Below are 26367 nucleotides of genomic sequence, written 5' to 3' on the forward strand. Positions count from 1 at the left end.
GAAATTTCTGTGATCATGCCATCTGGCTGTCTATCAGCCAGTATGTTCTGAACCTGCTTTCTATCAAACTGACAGAGGGATGGAGGCTCAAAGAGAATTAAGTGCCTATGAAATTCATGAAAATCAGCAGCTGGGTCAAAGATGAGGATCCAAATGAGCGCCCTTGCTAAGGGAAAGGTGGGCAGAACGCAGCAGTTTTACACACTGCTTGCTAATGTCAGTCATCACGTGTGCGGCTCTGGACCCAGCAGAGCAGATGCTGCTTCTTCCTCAGTGAGATCAAGGGCTCACGGCTGCTGTAGTGAGTGGTGCAGGCGAGAGAAGGAGAGCAAAAGGCAACAGGACACACTGCACAAAGGCAGGTCTCACTAGGTGCACAGAACAATGCATTTCATGATAAACTTCCACTTATCCACGTAACTGCACAGCTCCTGCAGCTGCTGAGGGCCCTCAAAGATGTAGATCTGTTTCTCATGGAGAAGGCTGACAGGCAATCACTACCTCTGCACTCCCACACCTGGACCCGTACCGCAGAGCTCCCATTGCTTCCACAGCTCAGTGAAACTCAAAGCAGGTTCCAGGGCTCTGGAGACAATAGGCTTGATCTTTGAAACCATAGAAAGGATATTAAAAGTTAGGATGGAAAGTACAGCCCAGTTCAAAGTTTCCCTAAAGAAAAAATCCCTGCCAGGGAAAATTTAGAAACCAAATTATTTCTCCTTCCTTAGCAAAGGGAGTTTCAGCTTTTGTTTTTTATATCTTGCTCTCCTGCTTCACGCAGTGTGCCGTGGAACAGCAGCTGAGCTTGCAAATACTTCTGGAGGAAAAAGGCTGTTTTGCTTGAAGTTATGCCTGTCCTGGAGGGAAAACTCATGTGTTTTTAAGAGTCCAGTATTTTAACTGACTGAGGAAGAATGTTGTTTAACATCACCTTGGCAAGTGTGCGTGTGGCATGTACAGTGCTGAAGCCTGGCCCTTTGCACTTGCCTTCAGTGCACTTCTGTGTGGGCAAACTTGTGACCCCAGCCTCAGGCTTGCCACAGCCACCCTGGCTGCTGCTGGCCAGGCCACCAGGGGAAGGACTGCTGTGGGCTGACCCACAGCAGGGGCAGGAGCTCGCTGTGGTTTGCTCATGAGGGTTTCCTCATGATGAAAAGGGAGACAGAGAAAGGTTGTGCCGCTTGATGGGTTTATGAAGGGTAAACACAGCTCTACAAGACTCACAGAAAGAGGCCCCTGGGTGAAAGCTGAGTGCCCTTCTTGGAGATGGGCTTGATGTGTGACTGACTCATGGGGGCAGAAAAGTCATCATTTTAGTGAAGAACAGATGTGAAATATATTAACTGGAGCCCTCTTCTCTCTAAGATCTCCTTCATCAGCCCCCCCCTCCCTTCTATCTTCTCAAGGACTCTATTATTTCACACAGGAAAAAGTGATTTTCTCTCACTCTCAAGAGATCCACTGGGTTTTACATTTCACTTTTACTTTCTAAGTAATTGATTGAGGTCCTGGTCCTTGAAACCAGAAAACTTAAAGAGAAAAATAAAGCTTAGAGCCTGTTATATTTACCATTATGGTCAATGAAGATAGAAGCAAAAAGCTTTAAAAATAAGTGGGCTATTTCAACAGTGAGGCCCCCAGTGAAATTGCTGTTTGACTTTCTTCACAGAACAAACTGGAGTTTCCAAAAGTGTTACCCACCCACAGCATTTACTCATCTGAGTAGGACTTTAGCATGGTGAGGACTTGTCAAACTGACTTCTCCTCACAAAGTTTTCTAGAGGTAATTTGAATTTAGGATGCCCAGACTGGAGCAGCTTCCAGAACCCTGGTTTTCAAAAGGGGCTGACCATACATTCTCCACCCACCAAATCTTAACACCACCCCCCCCCACCCCACCCCCAAATAGCTTCTCTCCATCATGATCTCAGTAGCCTAAAGACAGCAGCCACAAGCATTTTCCAAAAATAATATCAGCAACTTTCAGTTTCAGGATTTGTAAATGCTTCTGTAATTGAACTTGGACTTCCTCAAAAATTCTCCAGGGGTAAACAGCTCTCACAGATCATAGGGAAAGGATTCCCCTCCCCCTCCAGATATCTAGAGGGGATGTCCAAATGGTTCCTCTTCTGGGAGCTCCCTTGATTTTTTTTCCATGATGAAATTTTCCAGCGTATAATTTGTAAAGTTATGTTACTCCAGATGCCTTTTTTTTTGCCTTGAAAATAACAAAATATGCTAAGAAGAGATAATGTTCTACCTCATGTGTGCCTACCTGCAGAATTAAATGTGTAACTCTACTGCAAAAGTTTGTTTGGCTCAGCCATGCTGATAATTTCTGTTTCGCCCTTAGCCCCAAGTCAAAGTGTTTCCATGGTGCTGTGACCTTAAATGTGGTTTCAGAAATGAAAGGTCTTAAATGTGGTTTCAGAAATGTCACATCACAAGGCCAAACTTTGCACAGGCACTGTGCTGTTAGGACTGCAGAGAGAAGGCTGACAGGGGATTTTGAGCTGGCAAGCCCTTTCCCCTGACATTTTGTCACTCAAGAGAGATTCACTGAGTGCTGGTTTTGATGGCCTTCACACCAGCCCACAGTGCTCCTTGGTTAAACCTAACTCTGTTCAGATCAGTACAGAGGGGGAGAAAAAATGAAAAAAGGGAGATGAGTTTCTACCACTGCAAGTGCTTGCAGACATGGGAGTGACCTCACAGATTTAAGGGGAGGAGCCTTGGTTCATACATGAAGGGATTTTCCCTATGACGAAATCCTCACGATAAGTCTGGGGGATTCCCCAGTCTGCCTTCAGAAATATCATTCTAGAAGCAGTCACAGCTTCATTCTGCTCTCACAGTCCATCCTGCAGAGAGGCACACTGTTGCTGCTCTGTCATCTGAAGCAGTAAAAGCCATGTCTTTGGGAGTCTACGCTCTGCTCATCATCCTGTGCAATGGTAAGTGGGCAGCCCTGCAATTTTCCTTCTGGTCTTTCATGTTTGTTTTGTGGGGATATGTTTTGGGAAGGCAGGAAGGATTTTGTAAGCAATCTCTTTTAAAGGTGATGTGTACCTGTGCTTCGCAGTTTGGTGCTTGATCCGTGGGACTTCTGTGATGATCCCAGATGTTGCTGTGAGGTGTGCTGAGGAAGTGGTGCTGCCCTGTAAAGCTCTTCAGGACTCCTCAATCTCCTACCAGACAGCGTCTTGGTACAAAGTAAGAAAAAAGTCTAAGTTACTCGAGCAGTCTGTTTTGCTTTCCTACCTGATACTGGCTTGTCTTGTACAAAATGGGTTGTTTTCTGCAGAGGAATCCTCCCATTAGTGCAGCAGAGAGAAGGCAGCACTGCAAACCTTGGAGGTGACCAAGGAGAACAGGCCTTTTCTGTGTCATTGGAGATAGGCTATTTGAGCATGATTCCCTGAATTGCTCTTGGCCTGCTTTTCTCTATCTAATTATTGCTGGCTTCTGTGGATCAAAATTCAGGTGATGCCCCATGTACAACCTGCCAAATACTCCTCCAAAGAGGAGTCTTCCGGGATTTTCTTCAAGGAAAAAAAGGGTATTTAAGCCTCGCAACATCAATGATGTTGCTCTTGTTTAATCCTCTGAAAACAGGAGATTATTTTTTCTTTGAAATAGAAGAACTGAAAAAGTACTTGCTATTCTTTAGGAAGATTTGACTAGTGGGGTGGGCATAAGGGCAGAGTGTGAGCAGAAGGCAGATGGAGAGATAGAAATTCTGAGTTATCTCTTTGCAGTCATGAAGTTAAAATTGCATCTTGACTGCTCTGATTCAGAGTTTCTCTCTCCAGAGTAGGAGAGCCCTGCTGACCACTTGTGTACAGGAGGGGTTACAGGAATCAATCAGCTAGTGGGTAGAAAAGTCCCACTCGACATTACCAAGATGAAATTTCTAAGAGAGGTAGAATTGCCCAGTGGCGGAAGAGGCAGCTGTTGACTGTAGGCACTGTAAATTTGCACCTCAGTGCAGAACTTCAGCTTATGGTGTAAACCAAATTAATGGGAAAAAAAGGGAAGGTTTTGTTCTCCTCCATTCCCCACTCCCAGCCGCACACTCCTGCTGCTTATCATGGGCCACTCCTGGTGGTCCTCTTGTAACCTGTTAAGTCAACACTCTGTTGATTGTTATAATAGTGGAAAATCAAACTGTGAATAAACATTTTGTGGGTTACAGAGTTGAATTACTTCTTCACGTGATGGTAGAGCAATGGAAGGGAAGAGGAAAAAGACCTTATTTATGGGTGTTGAAAACCGTTAATTTATCTCTGCCAGAACCTAAAGCCACAGCCTTGGCTTCTCAGCAGTTTGGTCAGATACAGTTTTAAACTCATTTCCTACAGTAAACCAACCAAGAGTGTTTGCTATTAGATACGGCTTCTGAGGTTGAAACTTGCAGTGCATCTGATTTTCATTGCTGGTACAACAATGAGCATCTGCCTACAGACCAGATGACAACTGCACCTCAAAAGAGCTGTTGTGAACATCTGACTGCCAACCCACCAAGTGCAGCATCTTTTCCCAAACTGTTGAACAAAGCACAGGTGGTAAACAGGGAGGAGAGAATAATGATTTTGGTTGAATTTTACTATGGGATTTGGAATATGAGTCAACTTATTCTTTTTTGTTTTCTGCCTCAAAAACTGGATAAGGATCTGTATTTTCCATCCAGATATGTGCTAATTATTGAAGGCTCCCTTTCTCCCAGTGTCTGGGAAGGGCAGAGAGCTCATGGAAGGCAAACCATGCTGTCTGGTGGACCTGGAGGAGTTGAGGAGATGTGGTAGGGGGTTGGGAGGAATAAACAGGCTGACTGGATCCCAGAATAGTCTCCTCCACAGCAGTGTTGGAAGTCAACAAAAACAAAAACAGGCTGAAGTGTGGGGATACTCGAGAAACATGTGCTTCTCCAAGTTCAGTGGGAGCTGGGAGACAGCAAGCAGCAGACAAAAGCCATTCCCTGATGAAGAAATATAAGGAAAGCCTATAAACTCAATTCTGTGTTGCCTTGTAGCTCTTTGCAGTTCCATCTGGGCACAAAATGACTGCACATGCACAGGAGGGTGGTATTTGATGGTGCCTTTTGTGGGGGCCCTCTCTGGTGCTGCTCCCCCTTGCAGCAGTCATGCTGTCACAGTCTAGACTGCGACTGCATGTCCCCTGCCCTGTCCCTATAAACCTCACTCCCTCCATGGTCTCCTTGCTCTTCCTGCTTCAACTGCTTTGCTCAGGAAGACTGGTTTTCCAGTGTCCAGCATGACAAAACCTTGCACTTATTTTCTCTGCTGACACAAAAAGTAACAAAAGTTCAGCTATTGTCAGCTCTTGCCACAGTCCTAAGGGGCTGATGGCACCAACCATGGTACTGCAGTCTTCTATTTGCTTGTCCCAAGAGAGAGGTGGGAAGTGGGGACAGGCAGGCGGTGACGCCAGCCCAAGGCACAGTTGCAGCCATATTAGGAAAAGCAGAGCACCAAATCTAAAAAGCCTGACTCTCCATGGGGAAAAGCAATCTAGGCTCAGTGTGTTGTGCTGAACAAGCAATACTTCTACTTATGGGGCTAGCTAAATAGGCAGCAGCTTGAAGATCTTTCTGCTCCCCTCTCTACACTTTGGCTCTGTGCTGCTGCCCCCACTCAACACTGCAAAGGCGGGTGAGGGAATGGTAGAGTGTGACTGGGCTACCCAACACAGGTAATTACTCTGTTATTTAAAAATAACTACTGAAGGATTAATCAATAAACACCACATATAACCCCAAAGGACTAATTAAAAGGTAATTCCAACAAATTGTATGAAATTTCAGGCTGTAAAGTTCAAGCAGCTGTTAGGTGAAATCTTCTGTATGAGGTCACTTTGAACTGTGAAGTAAATGCAAGCAATTAACCTTTGCTTCCGCTGCTTTAAAAAAAAATGATGGTGGCAACGTTATGGTGCTGGTTGTGCAGCTGTTTGCACAGGGTGAATGTTCTGTGAGCAAACCACTCCTTCCCATGGGCACCTCTGTGTGCTCAGACCAAGTAAGGGCCAGTTTGTTACAATCTGCTTTAAAAAAAAATAAGGTTGTAATATAAAAGTATTTGCTGTATAGAGAAGTAATTGTATAGTGGAGTTAATATTCTGGTGTCAAAATCCAACTGGGTGTAAAAAAAGGTTTGCATTCAATTCCTTTGCTTTTGCTAATGTCTCATACTGAAAAAAAAAAGGCATGGATGTGTTTGACTTGCTGTGCATCAAGGATTATTGCAGCTAATTATCCTCATGCAGGAAGTCACCTGTGCAAGTAGATCTGTGCAGAATCAGGACCACAGTCAGTCAGCTCAGACAAAATGATTTTTACTTAAAAATATATGAAGTAGGCTGGCTAAGCACACTGGGGAGAAGGTAGACCACCAAGTCCTCTTCCAGCCTGGCGCAGCTCTCCTTCCATTGACTATGAGGCCATGGAAAAGAATTCATAATTATGCTAGTCCTAAAGTGTAGTACTTTTTAGGAGTGCTGGGCAGCCTGCATGCCATAAACCCACATATGAGCAGCGTGGAAGTTTACCAGCTGAGAACTGAAAACTAGGTCTTTTTTGCCTAAGCACCCAGGCACTGGGAATTGTCTATGGAAATGCTGGTTTGAATCTCTGCAGCCCACCTACTAGACAAGAATCTGAGTAATGAAACTTTTACTTACCTTTCTGCCTTGTAGGGCTATTGAAAACTGAACAGTTTCTCTTTGTGAAGTACATTGAAAATGAGAACCACTTCATAGACCCTCATAATTATCACTTTATATCCAGTTTGAAAATAAAGTTTAAACACACACAAATGAAGTCCCAGTAGATACTACACTATTTTCTTCATGTGACAGCCAGAAGAGTCTTAATCTAAAATAAATCTTGAGGAAGAGGAAAGAGAGCTGTGCTTCAGTGGAGAGAAATCTCTTAACTTTATAGCACTTCCTTGAAAAATATAAAATTATGGCTGAATAAGAGGGGGAAGTCATATTACAAAATAAGAATAAGCAGTTTAGACACATAATATTGACTGCACCTTCCTTCAAAGGAAACTACTTTTGCTAAAAGTGCATAGCTGTGATATATTAGCATAGGTAAATGTTTGCTAAATTACTTCAGCCGAATTTCTAACCTATGCAAAGAAATGCAGCCCAACGTTTCTCAGACATCTATTCATCCCCAAGCAGCTTCATCACATTAATGATTTAGACAGGAAGGGACCAGTGGAAATGATTTCATGACCAAAACAATTCTTTTGTCTGACATGAGCTAAGGCTGGATGCCCTTAGCTAAAAAATAAAAATCAAACTAAGCCAAATCAACTAAACAATAGTTTAGTTGTTTAGTCTGTGTGAGTGAGTCAAAGGGCTTTTCCAGCTGGCTCATGTGTCACACATAGTTCCTTCACTGTTGTTTTGGGCTTGGTTTTTGGATTTTCTTTCCTCATTTCCCCCCACCGTCCCCTCCCCATCCCCCCTTTTTTACAGCACACTCAGAGTTCACTCACATGTGCCCACAATTTATGTCTGTTATTCTGTTATTTTCAAATTTAACTTTGGTGTCTCTACATGACAGTGTATAGAAACCATATGGATGCACCATTAGCACTAATCGAATGTGGAAGTGTTTTTTCGTGCTGAAAAATACACCTATTAAGCAGTTTCAGCTCAGTTGTGTTTCATTATATGTTGGCTATTGGGCATTGAATTCTATATATTTTGTTCAGAAAAAAAATTCCTTCTGGCCATATGTAGATTTTTAGCTCTCTATAACAGTCAGAAATTTCAACTTGGCCATTATGCCTGGTATGATTTTAAACAAAACCATTTTTACAATTATCTCACCCTCACTAGAAAGTAATCTGATGTTAATATGTTCCACCTTTAAACTGACATCAGTTTTGGACCTCAAAAATTTTTGCTGAAATAAAAATTTTCTTTTATGGGAAAAGTGGTTTATAGCGGCACTTTGATTTATCTGGAAGACAGTGTACCACTTTAGTGTGGGAAAAGTTTGATGAGAAAAGTTATTTAATGAGAGCAGTTTATGTGAGTTATTGTGAGAACTGCCCACTTGCATATGTTCATGATAAAATTAAATATTAATTGATTAGTTGGGTGCAAGCACTACAGCATGGGTGAATTGCCCTTTTTAGGCTACTGCCATGTAATGCTGAAGCAGTTTTCAAAACAATAGCTAAAACCTAGCCAGCTAGAACTGAGCAAAATGTTCCTCCTCATTCCACCACCTTGTTTTTAGTTCTCTGAAAAAGAAACATTTGCTGAAGAGCACTTAAATTTTGGGGGCCTAATTATTCTACCTATTTATCATAATTCATACATTCAGAGAACAGAAATATATCAGCTCAGTTGTATTTTCAATCAAACATATCCCATTTTAATATCCACTGTTCTTACCAAAAAGCTCCAGGCTAGGAGAAACTTAATAGGAATTAGTCAGTTGACTAGAGAATATATGTGGGCAAATCACAACCTCTTTAGACCACATGTTTCCAAGATTTTGGGAACTAAATAATTTTCAATTAAACACACTAAAAACTGACAACTAGAGCTGTCTCCTCAAGGCTGTGTCCAGTTCAGTCCTGAATATCTCAAAGGGTGGAGATTCCACACCCTCTCTGGGCAGCCCATTCCAGTGTTCAACCACCCCTACAGTAAAAAGGGGTTTTCTTTTGCTTCAGTGGAATTTCCTGAATTTCAGCCCATGCACATTACCTCTTTTCTTGCCTCTGAAGGCCACTGAGAAGAGTCCACCTTTGGTTTCTCTATCCCCCTGTTAATCAGGTTGAATCAATACTGATTAGATGATCCTGAGCCTGGTCTCTTCCAGGCTGAACTATCTCTGCCAGCTTCTGCTCATGTCAGGTTCTCCAAGATATTATCCATCTTTGTGCCCTTTCACTGGACTCCCTCAGATATGACCATGTCTGTCTTGCCCTGGGAGCCCAGCACTCCAGGGTGTGTCTCAGCAGGGACTGAACAGAGGTGAAGGATCCACCTCACTTCAGGCTCTGCTGAAGATATTCTGCCAGGTGATTTCTGAAAGTCTGTCACAGACGTTGCTGAGGGCAGTATATGTGTGACATTAAACATAAACTCACATTTCTTCTTTTTTAAAATTTTCTTAATGGCTAGTTTTTCTTAATGGCTGGAATTAACCCCCAGCAGATTGCATGCTAACAAGGCCCTTTTTATGAAAAAAGATTTAGTAGAATTTTCTACCTGTCCCCACACAAGTCACCATTTGCCTTTTGACTTTCAGTAAAGCAAACATTAAAAAAATTTAAAAAATAGCAGCAAACACGGGAACGGGAGCAGGAATATGCTCCTTTTCTCCTCCATTTGGAGGTAGGGAGCAGGGGAAGCTGGCATGCTGCATTTTGTTCAGCAGTGAGGTGTAAGGGACATGAAACACAAATGAAACGTGAGAAGAAAAGATTTTTGTCAGTGATTAAAGAAGAGGATGGTCCCTACACAAGTGGATTGCTGTCTCTGGCAGTGCTTGCTTTGATCCCGCTAAGCTTGTGTGGAATTAATTAGGTAAAACTCCAGCATTTACCTTGGGCTGGGGTATCACCTGGAGGACACTTGGCATGAATTAGAGCTGGTTTATCACAGAAGCTTGAGCTGCAAAATGATCTGTCCAGCGAGAGAGTCTGCCAAGTAATTCACAGGAGGTGGCAAGCAAAGTGGCATTTTTGTAATTTTAATTAGGTTTGGGGTGGGAAAGAGTTTGTCTCAAATAGAGCAAGAGGCAGAACGATGACCTTACTGAACATCTCATGGTCTTCCTTTTATACAGCTGAGATGTGAGGATGTGCTCTGCAAATTTGCTCAGATGTCTTCTTGCTATGTAGAGAATTTTAAAAGGAAGGGGTGTATTTTTGTTGGTTTGGTTTTTTGTTTTTGTTTTTTTTTGTTTGTTTGTTTTTTGTTTTTTTTCTTTGGTGGGTTTGTTGGTTTTTTTTTTTCCTAATAAGATAACAGGAGATAAGATTGCTGTGGAAAAAGGCTTGGTTCAGGCATCAGAGAAAAGGTTGCTGTGACCTCTGAGTAGGGATGGATGCAATGCCTGCAGAGGCTGGAAAAATGCCACCAGATGTCTCTGCAGCCTAAAAAATGTTGAGATGCTGCTGGGCACACAGCACGCCTGCAGATTGCCTTGCCTGTCCCTGCCCTTCAGTAAAGAGGAGATTTAATGGAGGAAGAAAGGCGTGCAAACCCCGAATTAAACCCACACATGACCCCTTCCTCCTCCTCCTCCTCGCCACACTCAAGGTTCACAACCCCCATCCGGGTCACCAGTGGTTTCTCAGCAAGTGAGGGAGCCAGATTAGGCCACAAAGTAACTTTTTCTTCTTGTTTATGGGAAAAGCATGTCCTTAGTGCAGTTTCACGACACTGCTTTGCCTGACACAGAGCGTGTCTAAGGCAAAATTCTGACAGTCTTGTCTGCAGGGTCACCGTCATTGTGCTTGCAATGGCAGCCAAGCACCTTAAAAAGCTTTGGAGGCAATAATAAATCCTATCTCTCACTGTTCCCATGAAATAGGGAAGTTCAATCATTTACCCAAAATCTCACTTGGAATAAGTGCATGGTCAGGCATGGGATGCATGGACTTAATTGAGTTCTCCCTTTTAGGAGCAGCGCTGATTGCAATTGCATACAGAAAGATCAAAGTGTTGCCTCATTCCCAGATCTCAGCCACAAGAATCACACCACCATTTACCACCCAGGACACCAATTATTTATGCTGCCAGTAAATGAAAGGAAAAAACAAAACCAAAAATCCCTAAACAAATCTAATTTTTTTTTGTGTGTAGCTCAGACCTCCTATCTGCAATTTAGGGTAATGCAAAGGGCAGCCAGGCTGGTTCCTTTTGTTGCCCTGTGGGCAGTTTTAAATTTCACTGAGGAAGGGGGTGGTAAGGGAAGGGAAAGTGGCAAAAATTAGATCTGAGGGAGGTCAACTATATCCACTTAGCTGCTATTGACCTAGTTGTAATCAGAGCTGAGCCCAGCCTGGATATTGGAATTCCTCTGGCCCCATCTCTGACAATGTGCAAGGCCTGAAAATACCTAAATCCCTGTAGCACAGTGAAGTCCCTGCAGCCTGAAAACCACCATACATCCTGCTTGTCTTGTACTGCTTAGGGTGGAGTGCAGTAAGAAAGAGAAGCTGGGGTAAATTTACTGGGGGATTAAGGGGAAGATTCTTCCCTCTTTCTGAGTAAAGTGTGGAAAGCCCCAGGAAATTACTGCTCTGTATTCAGTTGATGCACTGAAAACCCCAAAACCTTTCTGAGAAAGAATCTTTACAATTAAGGAAATTTTTTGCTTTAGTCTCATTCCTCAGTTCCTGAAAAGTTCCCCAATTTGCAGCTTGTTTTACACCATTTTAGGCTGCAAAAATAGCAATGTTGAAGGGAGCATCAGACACATACTTCTTACTTCTCTCCAGAATTTTGAGTGTGCTTTCCTCCTGCAAACGCAGGAAAGGGAAACCAGATACTCCTAGCCTCAGTATGAGAAAGTTGTGTTAATTTTAATAACTTGCAGTGTAACTGTTATACCCTGATGCAGTAGCTATGCTGATAGAAAGTAAGCACCAACATATGACCCAAAAATGTGTCTATTAAAATAAAATAATAATAATAAAAAGCCTTGGCTTACATTAGTTATACGTTTGGCTGAAATGCTGAGCCTTGGACTTATGAGCTGGCTCTGGCTCTGCTGGTCCACAGAAAGATTGAATTCATTACTTGGGAAACCTTTATAGAGGGCATGCTGCCTTGAATCCCAGGGAGCAACTTCGATGAATAAGAATGGACACAGGCTAATTCAAACCCTTCTTCCATCTTTCAAATCAACTTAGTGATTTCTCTCTTCTTTGTGGTTCTCAGCCAATTGTCATTTTCAGTGCATCCTATCGCCCTGCAGTATGAACTGTTCTGGGAATACACTTCATTCCTCCAGCAGCCTCTCAGCAACACCAAGGAATGTAGCTCTTCTGGTTACAATTAAGAAATTCAACATACAAATGCTCCCCAAGTGCACCAGAACCTGCTTGTGACCTTCACACAACTGAATCTGAAGGAGTCAAAGCAATTTTTTATTCTTTGGTTCCAGTCATGAGAGGAAGGGAGGGAAGTGGGGTGGGGGGGAACCTCCATTCCTCCAGAGAGGCAGCATGGTTTCAGGGGTCAGCTACATAGAAACTGGCACTGGAAAGTGCAGTTTCCAGCGCTGCATTCCCACAGGGAACTCTGGGCTGTGGAGCCGCTGGGAGGGTGCCAGCCTGTGCTTGGCAGAGCCCTCGTGCAGGGGCACACTTGCTGGGTAAGCAGGTTTAATTGTCACCACTGCATGGCAGAAGGTGTGCTGGCAGGGCAAGCACAGGCAGCAGTGAAGCCCCGCTGCCTGCTGCCATGCTCTCCTGGGCACCTCTGGTCCCCAGGGTCACCGCTAAGCACCTGGGTAGGGCTGCCTCTTACTGCCTCTGCTCCATCCCCATGGATTGTGTCTCTCGGTTTGAACTCTTCTGGGGCCTCTGCATAGGTGCACTGAGAGCACACTCTACACCTGCCTTCTGTCATGTTGCGGTCCAGGTGAGGCAGCTTAAGAAGTTATTACAGAATAGTTCTGTCATTCCTATTTATAGATAGAGTCCATTTAAGCAAAACCCTATATACTTTTGGGTTGCAATCCTGAACATATTAAATGGATTTGAGGTTGTGCTCCCTCCTGCCTCTCTTCAGGCTCTGCATTTTCAGCCATAAACCAGCTTTAAAATGTTCTTTACCCTAAAGCTGAGGATGACACTGTTGCCCAAGAAGAGAAATGTACTTGTGTTTTCCAGATGGCTGGAGACAGCGAAGGAATAACATGGGAAGTCCTTGATCTGGAATCTCATTTTCCACGAGAAGTTGGGGGGTCCTTGGAGCTATCCAATGACACCTCTTTTTCACTGAGGATCAAAAATGCGACTGGCCAAAACAGCGGGACGTACAAGTGCACTCTGGGGGAGCAGAACGGAGAACGCAATCTGAGCAGCACAGTCACATTAAAAGTAACAGGTACAGTGGAGAGCTTTGACTGTCCCATGCTCCACGTGGCATGTCAGGAAGGTAACAGTTTTAAAATATTGTACAAACACCAGAGCAATATAACACTGTGCTTTACATTTTAGGTTGCCCTGGAATAGAAGAGGACAAACTAAAAAAATACAAAGGCGAGCTCTTCATGCTGACTTGCCTTGGGATTTTTTATTTGCTGCTCATCTTTTTTACTTGTGTAAGTAATTCTCTTTCTCATAAGCAAAGCAACAATACCAACCAAAATACCCCCACTCATTTTCTCTGCTAGCACTGCTTTAACACAGCTGGTCTGAAGTTGGTGTCCATACTTAATTTATGATTAAACTTGGGTACATGAGGATGGAGTTCCAAATAGAGCGAACTGCGCCCTGATCTAACTCGGATCTAATTCAAACTATCAGTTATTTTCCTGCACTCTCACTGCTCATTTCTGCTTCCAGTTACTCTGTGTAAACTACTTACCAGTTTAAGGGCATGGCAACAGGTCTTCTGGTTTAGTACCTGGGAACAGCATTTGTCCAAGATGGAGGCACAGACCTTTGGGAGCCCTTCCCTGCCTGTGGAATTACTTCGTGCGGTGGCATGGTGGACATGTCCAAGTCCACCTGCTTTTTGCCTCAGTTTCCACACTGGTAAATTGGTGTCAACCCCATTTCAGATGAGCATTTTTGTGAAGTCCTGTCTTTCTTGTTGAACGGACATTTTAAAATACATGGAGAAAAATCTCATTGGGGAGTTTATCCATACCTTTACTGCTGGATGGTAGTTCTGGGAAAGGAAGGGAGAGGAGGTACTTGGGAAGCTCACTCCACAGAAGAAAAGCTATGCTTTGGGTGCAGTGGCAGTGAAGTCACCTTGCTCAGAGGTAGCAGGAATCTTGGGTACCAGTACAGTACATCGCTGGCTGCATTTATAATAAAAATAAAACCAGAACCAGCCCCAACATTTTGGGAGGTCAGATTTAACTTTTGCTGCCTGTTTCGTATTTGCCTTCTTGTTTTGCTCCTCAGCAGATGAATCATAACTGTTGATCAGAGTGTATCTAATTAGCTGTGCTAAATGTAGCTTTCCATGTATCTTCAGGGAGCAATTAAATTTATGCCTGTCTCTTTTTTAGATTGACAATTCTGCCAGTAATTTGTGCCATTCAGACAAAAGTTTGATGAGATAAATCTTGTAGGAATTTGTTAGGATGGAAGCATGAAAGCAAGGATATCACTCAGAAGAGACAGATGCCCCACATTCTTCTCAGTGTCCTGAAAGAATTTCAGATCTCTACAGAAATCTCTCCTCCCCTTACAAAAAAAGGTCTCGGTTTTAGTGGTGCAGTTATAAAAAGCAGAGCTGTGTAGTGAAGATAATCGCTGTGGTGGAATTACGTGTATCTTACTTTTGGGTGAGGCCCTGTCTCAGATATCAACCTAGCTTTCATCAAAATTTAATAGCAACCTGATCTCACAAGTGAGGTTCATTATTTAAAATGCCTGTTAAGTTCTTACAGGTTGCCTTGTCCTCTTCTTTAATGAAGATTGTGCCTTATCTCCACTAAACTCAACAGCAATATTCACTTTAGAGCTGGTTGGCAGGACTGGGGCTTTACTTTGAGAATTTGATGAAAATATTTCAGGCATTGGCTTGCATTGAAGGCAGGTGGAAGCACACTTGCAATAGCTTGATGCAAGGCCTGTTGAGATGAAAATGTGACTCAAATATAAATTTTCTTTTTTGACTGAGGCTTTTGTCCTATAAAGTTAATTGATTTAGCAAGAAACAGCAGCTTTTATTGGTGCTGAGTGCTTCCAGTGACAAACAAATGGGAAAGGTGTTTTGAGCTAGGGTTAGCAAAGAGAAAAAATAAAAACTTCAAAAGTTTTTTTTAAATTGTCTTTCATAGGAATTCTCAGTTTTAAGCTTTCCTTTGTGTTTTCTCTTTTAGACATGTCTAAGAAAAGAGAGTATGTCTCCCAATTACCAAAAAACCAGACCAGATATGAAGCACATGCTTACCCTCATCAATGTATGTGAAATAACAACTTTGCAGCATTTAAACAGTGACAGCACTTGCAAAAATGAGCTTACTTCAAGTTCTGTCTAAGTTGACGTTGATGGCACTGTGGACTCATCAGTAAACACAAGCTGGATGGCTGAGTGGTATGGAGAGGAAATAAATTATAATATATGGTCTCTTCAGAACAGCCTGAAAGTACAGGTGCCTTGTCAGTGGTCTGCTTGTGCTGGACAAGCCGTCGACAAGCACTGTTATGCACTACTGTAACTTTTGAGAGTTAGTCAGCTAAAAAATACCTTTACTGCTACACAACATGTTACAATGCTGTTATGAGGTTGGTATCAACTTTATTTCACTCTGCTGTGAAGCCCTCCTTTTCTGAGCAAGAATATGCTTCTAACATGAAGACTGAGTTGTAGGGAGGCCATGCCTGTGCAAAGCCAGCAGATGAAGCTCTTCACTGGACTGATATCTCCCACCTTTTGGAAGCAAACACAGCAGGTGCTGTAGTATGAAAAGAAATGTGTGCAGGGCTGTCTCTGATCTGAGCCTGATCCTGGATGGAGTTCTATTGCAAACAAGGCGACCCCCTCAATGATGGGAGAGAAAAATGACGCGGCATCCGACTCCATCTTCAGAAGGCTGATGAAATACTTTATTCTATAAATCTACAATTGAATCTGCCATGCACTCACAAGCTCAACTGCACTCATCCATGACTCTCGCTGACTGTCTCGAGATTGCCAGCAGACAATCTCAACACAGACACACTCTTGGCCTTGATTGGCCAAGGGAAGAAGACATCCTCACTTTGGGTAAACAATCTCCACATTCCATTCTACTTTGGCACAACACAGGCACAGCAAGTGATAAAAATTGTGTTTTTCTTTCTCTGATGTTCAGAGAACGTGAGTCCCAGCTATATTCCTGGGAAAAGCTGTGCCTTGCTTTTCTCCATGAGGAGAAATGTGGTAACAGAGTTCCTTTACTGCAAATGAGATGTAATCCATCATGTGATGTTCAAGCAGGCTGAAGAGGTAACTTCATGCTCTTGCACTGGAAGGATCAAAGCAACATTCACTCTTAAATCTTAGAGTGACAGACAGGCTGAGAAGGAAGATGATTTTCTCAAAATCTTTCTGGACTGAATGAACTTTTTATCTCAGCAGGAAAAATAGGGACATATTTTCCAGATTAATCTGTAGGAAGCTTCAATGAGACTGTTAATCTCAAATAAGAATGAAGAAGACTGTGATATTAAGGACATGTAAAGATGCCTTATTGTGTAGTTTACAAAACATGGAGCCAAACATATGAAACACTTATGTCAGTCAAGTTACTCGAGTGAGGACCAGAGCCCTGGCTTGGAAGAAATCAACCAACCATGTCTTTGGGATGTACTAAGATAGCTATGAGATACAGGAAGGGAAGATAGGACATTTGGTGTTGGCAGTGTATGTATGTGAAAAAAGGACATGAGAAAAGCTGAACTCAGGCACACCATAAAGGGGAGAGAAGATTTGTCCTTTTGGATCAAACAGCAAGAGATCCTAGGCTCTGAATCCAAGGAACCTTCTTCTATTGGATTGCTAGTGCAGAAGGTGAAGGAAGAGGACTCTAAAGTGCTTATGCCATGTCAGAATTTGAGCCCAAACTTCAGAACTTGCATACCCCAAATAGCCCAGTTTAAAAAAATACTTCAAGAACTGACCAGCAACATTAGAATTTTAAATGCAGTTTGGAATTCCAGACTGCTGACAAAAAGATCTTTCTGTAATCCTTTGACTAATTTTGAAGTGTTGATGGGAAGAAAGCTGTACATCACTCAGCATTGGCTCTGGGAGCAGGGTAGATGTCTGCATTGCTGGAGTCCAATAGGCTCCTGACCAGAATGACTTATAGTTATGACATATAGTTAAGGGATATGCAAATTACTTAGAACATAGTAAGTACAGTAATACCACATTGCTTTTTTAAATTTTATTTTCTGTAATTTTTACATTTAAATGTGTGTAGGATACTTGAAATAAAAATTCAGAGATAACCTGCCATTTGGTTTTGTGTGCTACATTTGGGAAATAAACTCAGAAAAACTCCGTATCAATTGCATTTTATATTACAACTAGCATAATTACATCAAATAAGGTAGAGATGTGATTCAGCCTCTTCTGCAGGAAAAAACATGTATGTGTGTATAACTGATTAAGCAATGGATAATTTTATGTACTTCTAAGGACTTAGCACCATTTAAATTTTCATCAAATTTTTACTTTCTGCCCAAAGTACATTATAAAACACCTATTCCCTACAAAAGACAAGTCATTAGGGAAAATACAAAGGTGTTTCAGTCTGCCCACAGTTACTTTTAAACATGGCCCATCATACTGGGTGACCTGTATGTTTAGGAGGCAAAAAAGATGAAATGAAGGCGTATGTGTTTCTCCATTTGGTCAGAAAGATTTAATCCCCGACAGTCATAGTTTGTTGGGGTTTATCATAGAATGCTAAGAGGTTGGAATGGGTCTTAAAGATCATCTAGTCCCAGTCCCCCTGGCATGGGCAGGGGCACCTCCCACTTCACCAGGTTGCCCAAGGCCTTATGCAGCCTTGCTTTGAACACTGCCAAGGATGGGGCATCCACAACTTCCCTGGACAACCTGTTCCAGGGTCTCACCACCCTCCCAGTAAAATATTTTTTCTTAATCTCTAGCCTAATTTTCCCCTCTTTCCATTTGTACCCATTAGTCCTGTCCTACAGCTCCTGATAAAGAGTCCCTCTTTGGCTTCCCTGAAGGACCCCCTCAGATACTGGAGGGTTGCTATGAGGTGTCCACAAAACCTTCTCTTCTCCAGGCTGAACACCCCTAATTTTCTTAGCCTGTCTTTGTAGGGGAGGAGCTCCAGTCCTCTTGTCAACTTCGTGGCCCTCCTCTGGACTTGCTCCGGTGGTTTCATGTCCTTCTTGGGACCCCAGAGCTGGATGCAGCACTCCAGGTGGATCCAGGTGGGGTCCTCACCAGAGCAGAGTGGAGGGGCAGAATCCCCTCCCTCACCCTGCTGGCCACTCTCCTTTGGATGCAGCCCAGGATTCCATTGGGTTTCTGGGCTGCAAGCACACACAGCGCTCATGTGAGTTTTTTCATTGAGTATCACCCTCAAGTCTTTCTCTGCAGGGCCGCTTTCAATCATTTCTCTGCCCATCCTGTGGGTGTGTCTGAGATTTCCAGGATCCAGGTGCAGGGCCTTGCACTCTGCTTTGCTGAACTTCACGACGTTTGCACAGGTCCACCTCTCAAGCCTGTCCATGTCCCTCTGGATGGCATCCCTTCCCTCCAGCATGTCTAATGTACCACACTGCTTGGTGTTGTCAGCAAACTTTCTGAAGGTTCATGCTCTATTCCACTGGCTGTGTCACCAACAAAGATGCTGAACATCATCAGCCCAGTACTGACCCCTGAGGGACATCACTTGTCACTGGACAATGAACAGCTGGCCACAACTCTTTGTGTGTGGCCATCCAGGCAGTTTTTTATCCACTGAGTGTTCATCCATCAAATCCACGCCTCTCCAGTTTGGAGATGAGGATGTTGTGTGGGACAGTGTCAAATGCCTTGCTGCAGTCGAGGAAGACAATGTCAGTCGCTCTGCCCCTGTCCACCAACACTGTAGCCCCATCACAGAAGGTCACCAAATTTGTCAGGTACAATTTCCCCTTTGTAAAGCCATGTTGGCTGTTATCAATCACTTCTTTGTTTTCCATGTGCCTTAGCATATTTTCCTGGAGAATCTGCTCCATGATCTTGCCTGGCACAGAGGTAAGACTGACTGGTCTGTACTTCTCTGGGTGTTATGCTTTCCCTTTTGTGTGGATTTTGCATGGCCTGGTTTTTGGTAGTGGGGGGAGGGGGGCCCACAAAGATGGCTCCTGTGGGAAGCTGCTGGAAGCTTCCACCATGTCCAGCAGAGCCAATCCTTGATGGCACTGAAGACAGACATACTGCTGGCCAAAACTGGGCCAATGAGAGATTTTGATAATGCCTCTATGATGACATATTTAAGAAAGAAGTCAAAACAAAGTCATGGGTTTTGCTCCTAGTCAGAGAAGAGGAGGAGGTGAGAGTACGTGAGGGAAACAACATGGAGACACCAAGGTCAGTGGAGAAGGAGGGCAGGAGGTGCTCCAGGCGCCAGGGCTGAGATTCCTATGCACACCGTGGTGAGGACCATGGTGAAGCAGCTGTGCCCCTGCAGCCCATGGGGATCCACAGGGGATGCAGAGATCCACCTGCAGCCTGTGGGGGAGGAGCCCATGCCAGAGCAGGTGGATGCCAGGAGGAGGCTGTGATCCAGTGGGAGACACAGTGGAGAGAGGGAGTCCCTGCTCCCAGGCTGGAGCAGCCTGTCCTTGGAGGACTGCAGCCCATGGAAAGAGAGAGCCGTGTTGCAGCAGTTTTGGGAGGATTGTCTGCCTGTGGGAGAGACTCACGTTTGCAGCAGGTGTGGTTGGGCTGCTGATTGTGAGTGGACCCATGCTGGAGTCCAAGAGAGCTGTTTCCCGTGGGAGGGACCCCACAGTCTCACAGGGGAAGGACTCCTCTTCTGGGGCAGTGGAAGAAAATCTCAGTGATGAACTCACCAAAACCCCCATGCCCTGTCTCCCTGAACTGTCGGTGGGAAGGAGGGAGGGGCTGGGGGTGAAATTGTGTTTTACAAACTTACTTTATTTCTCATTATCCTCCTCTGATTCTGTTAGAAATAAAATTCACTTTGCAATATAAGTTGAGTCGGTTTTGCCCTTGAAGTGTTTCTCCCAGTCCTCATCTCACTTATGAAGCATTTGTTTACTTTTACCCCTCTCTGCTGCCTAACAGGGGAGGGTGAGCGAGTGACTTGTTGGTGCCTGCTATTGGGCGAGTGTCAAACTCTGACACTCTTTTTAAAAATGGGGGTTATATCTCACTTTTTCTAGTCATTGAAGGCTTTGCCTGACTGCCACAATTTCTCAAAAATGGTGGCTTAGAAACTTTGCCAGCTCCCTCAGGACCTGCGGATGATTGTTAGATGGCCTAAAACCTGAAAGGGCTCAGGATCTTCATTTTCCCAGTCCCTGTGTCTGTCTTTCTTGATTTGGTTGGTGTTGCTGGAACACTTGCTGTTGAAGAATGAGGCACAGAAGTCATTTCAAACCTTAGTCTTCTCTTAGACCAGTGTAGCCAGGTCTCCTGTTTCCTTTTGGAGAGAGCTCACATTATCCCTGGTTTTCTTTTGCTTGCAACATATCTATAGAAGCCCTTTCTGTTATCCTTGATATCCCTGGACAAAGTCAATTCTAACTGGGCCTTGTCCCTAGCTTGCCATACAATTTCCTTGTATTCCTCCTGGATCACCTGTTCTTGTTTCCCCTTCCTGAAAGCTTTGTTTTCCTCTCTGAGCTTGCTCAGCAGCTCCTTGTCCATCCATGAAGGTCTCTTAGCATTTTTTTCCTGATTTCCCTCTTGCTGGAATCCATTGATCCTGAGCTTGGAGGAAGTGATCCTTGAAATTCAGCCAGCATCCTTGGGCCCCTCTGCTTTCCAGGACTCTATGGAGCAGGTCCTTGAAGAGGCCAAAGGTCTGCTCTCCTGATGTCTGGGGCAGTGATTTTGCTGTGTGCCCTTCTCACTGCCCTGAGGATCTTTATCTCCACCATGCTGTTTTCACTTACAGTGCCTTAGAGCACTGCATTCCCTGCCAGCTCCTCTTTGTTGGTGAGCACAAGGTCCAGCATGGCACCTCTCCTTGTTGGCTCCTCAGTCACTTGTGTAAGGAAGTTGCTTTGACACATTTGAGGAACCTCTGGGATTTCTTTTGCCCTGCCATGTTGTCCCTCCGACAGACATAGAGGAGGTTGAAACCTGCCACAAGAACCAGGGATTAAAACCAGGGATTAAGAGTATTCAGGCACCCATCTGCCTACAGAGGGCTTCATCCACACCATTCTCCTGACTGAGTGGCCTGTAGCAAACTCCCGCTATAACATCCCCTGTCCCTGCTGTCTTTAATCCTTCACCCCTCAGTGGGCTCCTCATCCTTTCCCAGCCAGAGTTCCAGACTCTCCAGCTGGTCATTGACATCAGGGCTACACTCCGTCATCATGTCCCTAGAATGTCCTTCCTAAAAAGCCTGAAACTTTCCATTCCGAAGCTCTAGTCAAGGAGCCATCCCACCATATCCCTGTGGTGTCGATGTTGTCATCCCCAAGCAGGTGTGTGCTTATCTCTAGTTTTTCTATTTGCTCCCCATACTCCGTGTGTTTGTGTAGAGGCATTTGAGCTAGGCCCTGGATAAGGACTCCAGCTTGCTGGCTGGAGTATCTGGGATGCCTCTGCATTATCTTTTCATATTTTTAAAATATTTTTATCATGTTTTTAGGAGCATAGAGAAGAGGAAGGATGGGAAAATGCACTTGAAAGAAGTTGATAATTAGTCAGCAGCAAAGGCTGAAATGCTTTCAAAATTATTTCTTCAAAAGGATAAATAGGATCAAATCAGATAGAACAGAATGGAAAAAATGGGACTTTGTGCAAAAAATGATGCCCATTATTTTTTTCCTGAGCCAAACTGTCTGCAATACAGAAGATTGGGCCTGAGGCATCAACACTGTGAGTCAAATTTCAGGCTTAGAAGTTTCAGGCTGGTTGATTCTGGGGATTTGCTGTAGGCCCAACTGTACAGTAGAAGTGATCATGTTCAAGGCCACATAAACGTGTTAAATTGTTTAGAAGAAGTAAAGCAGAGAGAAAGTCTTATGCCAAGATGCTTCACTGAATCACAAAACTGGAGAGAAACAGGCAACTTCCTAAAGCAATGAAGGTGCCCGAACATCTGGGGTGTCAAGGACATGAAGAAACTTTTGTGGCATTATAGGACAAAAACTAACATTACCTAGAATTACTATGAATCAGAAAGAAGAGTATAAGTATATCTACTACAATGACTCCAGCACTAGCAGGAACAAAAATTTAAAAAAATCATATATTGTCTGACAATCTTGCAGAATGAGATACACGTGGTTTTTTAGCATAGTATCTCCAAAGAGAGTGCTTTCCTTGCAATATGGATCTGTGGATCTAAGTAACCTGGCTCAAAAAAAATGCTACAGCTAGCCCAGCATAGAGGAGATGAGCACATACACACATTCTTTAGACTTTAACACTCCGTTGTTGAAGGGAACATGCTTCTGTGTTGCACAATCTAAGGCCTGTTTTGATTGCACAGGATAATTGCTCTGTTGGACAAAAAGATTTGTTTTATTTTCTACCACTCTTCTTATTATCTAAGTCCCAGTTTTCTAAAATAGTTAACAGCATAAGTGTGTGCCTGAACTGCTCTTGATGGTACTTTCTTACAATACTTTTGAGACTAACCAATTCAGTTCATGTTGATAAATCCATGAGGTGGGAAAACACATAATCTTTCTTTTATGAATAAAAGCTGGACATCTGGAAAACAGAAATCTCCTGCAAAAGTTTAGATCAGAATGAGGGAGATGAGTTTTCCTGACTCTCCCGTGGGTGCCTTAATTACAGGAACTTTCTTGTTATTATTTCTTGTGGGTTTTGTACCTTTTCCATTGATTTTTTCCCTGCTGTGGCCTGCATTTTTCTACTGTTTTATCTAACAGTGAACTATCTGTGTTCGAAGATAATAATAAGCATGGTATATAAAATTACTCATACAGAGTGGGTTTGTACACTTGTGATTAAGAAATATACAGGGAAACGCTGCATCACATGGGGAAATTACCCCAAAGAGAAATCGCAGGAGTCACACACTGGAGCTAAACGAATATCCAAAATGGCAATGAGGGAAAGCTAAAGGACATAATCCACAAAATGCTGAGTGTATGAATTATAGCCCTTAGCTAAGCCTGATTTGTGAGGCTGGTACTTACACAGCAGATAACCCAGACTGACAGTGACCTTGGCAGCACTGCAACAGTAATATTTTCTGTAAAGGCTGCACAGCCTTTGGCCCATTTCTCCTGAGTGGGAGCTACAAGCGTGCTTGTGTGCAGCATCGTGGACCAAAGTAATCCTCGGTTATGTGCCTGCCAATGATACAAACAGAATACAGCTCTTTGGGCATGACAAATGCCTCCCTCCCTTCTTTCTTCTGCCCTTGATAAGACCCATTTGAGGAGCATAAAGAGCTTTTCCCTAGAGCATGAGTCCCCTTTCTTCCCTCTTTTCATGTGAAGCTGAGCAGCAATGTAGTGCAGAGGGGATCTGTTCCAAGTCTACAGAGCAACTGCAAGTATTTTGTGACCTTCTCAACCATACATCTGCCTTTTGGGAATTGTAATTGATTTTTCTTCATTTCTCCATGTGAAGACAATGCTTCTACACTATGTTACAGCTACACATATAGGTAAATTATAAGTGCTTTCCCCACAGCTCTCCTTTAAGTAAATGTTAGTGAAACTCTGGTTCGTAGTCTTTTGTGGAACAAATTGCTGGGGGGATTAAAAAGTTACAAGTAAAAGCAATATAAAAGTTTTTGGTTGATAGTCTGTTCTCTCTTCACTTTGCTGCCAAGACCTGTGTCTGCAGTACTTTGCTTCTCACTGGCTACAGCTGATGTTACTTCTGCATCAAGCAGCGAGAAGTGCTGTTAACTCTCTGGAGCAGTGACGCAAATCCTGAAAAATCCACCAAGGGAATGGGCGGTGGCAAGACCAACAGATTGCTGCAAGGAGTGGTGTGTCCTTTGAAGGCTTCATCTTATGTCCCACCCTTTGATGAGTCTTCAAACCCTTTGATGGAAAAGCATGCTATTGTCCTTGTGGCTGAGTTTCAAGTGCATCTGTTACACTGCCAATGGACAGCCTGAGCTGACTCTAAGTGCTCTGTTACAAGACAAAAAAACAAACAAACAAACAAACAAAAAAACCCTAACAAAGCCACAAACCAACCCCATGGACAGATTGAAGGCAAGGGGCAACAACTGAGAGAAGAGACATCCTGGGGGGGAAAGCAGCTTGCAAAAGTCCAGCACAAACACGGGTTTTGCTCCCTGCAGAGTCTTTCAGTTGCTTCTGTGAAGGGAATAAGAACAACCTTAGTGGTTGGAGTTTGCTATGTGTTTGCTTTAAAAAATATTTGCACTGTGAGCCTTAGTTTCCATATCTATAAATGGGAGCAATTTGATTCAAGTGTTGCCCTGTGTGAGAGGCAGGGAAACTGGCAATGTTTGCAACTTTTCTGCTTGAAGCTGAAAAGAACTTTTTGCCCAAGTTGTCCTTCAGGGTAGAGAACAGCAGGTTTGAGCTGCTGGACATTACTGTTGGGGAAAAACAGGGAAAAACAGGGAAATAGGCCCTGCTGACAAGAGAAATCAGATTAATAAGAATTAGTATGAATAAAAATTCAGGAGTCTCTGTAAATGTTGGGGTCTAGACCAAGCACCTGTAACACAAATGTGTGACTGTTCCCACCCACTCCCTTTTGCTATTTTTGTCCCATCTGAATTCCAGCTCTGCCAATTCATTCTCACATCTGTTCTCAGACTTGGTATCAACACCGACTTAATCACATTCCTTCCATCTACTGAGCTGGAAGCGTAGGGCTATGTAGAAGTCAGGACAAATTAACCCCTTCTTTTCATTAGCACCAACTAGCACACCTCTCTTGACAGGTAGCTGCTGGTGTTTGGGTGGGCAGCAGGGTCAGTGGGGGGGTCACCTCCCCAAGTGGAGAGTGTGCTGAGCACATCACTGCCAAAAGAGCCTGGCTGGTACACACTGGTTACGAGAGGTCTGGAGGTGCAGCAGCATCTGGGGCTTTGTGAACAGGAGCACAGCCAGCACATCAAGCAGGAACACCTCCTCAGCTCAGCCTCTCAGACCACACCTAGCTCTGACATCCAGTTCCAGACCCCCAAAACTGCCCCCAAGGCAGTCAGGGCTACAGTGCTAGTCCTGTGAGGAGAGGCTGAGCAACTAGGGCTTGCTTAGGCTGGAGAAGAGATGGGTTTGGGGCGGCCTTAAAAGCAGTGCCCCAGTAAATATGAGGCAGGTATCAAGAAGAAAGAGCCAGGCCTTTTACAGTGGTGCATGGTGGGAAGATGAAAGGGAATGAGCATAAATTGAACAAGAGTCGTTCAGGGAGGAATATTGTTTTCCCTTAGAGGACAGCCAAGCAGTGAAACAGGTTTTCACAGAGGCTGTTGTGTCTGCATCCTAAAAGGTTTTCAAGACCTAACTGAACAAAGCAACTTGGTCTGATCCCAAAGGTTACCTTGCTTTGAGCAGGAGGTTGGAGTAGAGACTTCCTGAGGTCCCTTCACACCTCAATTATCCTATAAAATCTACACTTTTTATGTCAGAGAACGTTTATTTATTACTACTCTTCAAGTTCATTGCACTGTGAATGGACCACTCCAAGACATCTACTCTCTGCCAGTAATAACCAAAAGTATCTCTGACAAAAATTTTAGAACACAGTATGAAAAGTAGCTGAAGGATAAAATAAAAAATAAACAATGGACAATTGTGCCTCAAAAAATAAAAATGCAAATAAAAAGGCTACAAACTTGATTATTTAAACTTTACTTCTTCACCCAAGGGCAAACGTGCAAGGATACATGGGATGCTATGAAAGAAATTTCTCTGTGTTCTGGCCATTCTCAATATGAAATAGATCTCAATATGAAATAGATGGTGACCCTTGTAGGAATTCACAGTCTCCAATACATCTTGTATTTGAATTTTCAGTGTTCGTAAAATGTGACATTTAATAGAGACAGTTTTTGTCTTCATTACATCCCTGAGTCTCAGGGATGAGTCTCTGTGACAGCACATGCACACACCAGGGCTCAAGGAACCAAGCACATGGCCTCATAGTTTTTTTGCTCCGTGTAGCACTTAACCATACTGGGTTTTACATGTGGATAAAAACAACTAAAATAAATTCCTAACCTATGTCACACTGTAGAAAAAGAGCCAGCCTCGTGTTTACACAGCCTTTATCATTGCAGACATCAGGTCTTGGGAACTGCTGCCTTGTGGAGCAATTCAGCAGGGGGTTCACTGCCGAGGGAGCTGCAAGTCCACTTTCCTGGCTGGGGGAAGCAGCTTCCCCTTCTTCCTACTGTCTCACTCAGATTCCATCCTCGGGCTTGCAACTGTGCCCTTAATTTGCCAAAAGCTGAGATCCCAGATCACATGTTGGGACCTTTGT

General features: G+C 43.6%; 1 protein-coding gene across 2 annotated transcripts; it reads left to right on the forward strand.

Moving 5' to 3' along the window:
- Positions 1 to 2447: 2447 nt before the first annotated feature.
- Positions 2448 to 17047, forward strand: CD83 (CD83 molecule). 2 transcript variants are annotated; one of them, XM_038129481.1, is made up of 5 exons: positions 2448 to 2954; positions 3059 to 3213; positions 12903 to 13119; positions 13233 to 13336; positions 15077 to 17047. In XM_038129481.1, exons 1-5 carry the CDS (start codon positions 2912 to 2914, stop codon positions 15233 to 15235), a joined length of 678 nt encoding a protein of 225 aa, XP_037985409.1. In that variant the 5' UTR covers positions 2448 to 2911; the 3' UTR covers positions 15236 to 17047. The 2 variants fall into 2 exon arrangements, with proteins under 2 accessions (XP_037985409.1, XP_037985410.1); XM_038129482.1 differs by having other exon boundaries at positions 2463 to 2954; positions 3083 to 3213.
- The last annotated feature ends 9320 nt before the right edge of the window (positions 17048 to 26367 follow it).

This window comes from Motacilla alba, chromosome 2, assembly GCF_015832195.1.
Source record: "Motacilla alba alba isolate MOTALB_02 chromosome 2, Motacilla_alba_V1.0_pri, whole genome shotgun sequence".
Lineage (NCBI taxonomy): Eukaryota > Metazoa > Chordata > Aves > Passeriformes > Motacillidae > Motacilla > Motacilla alba.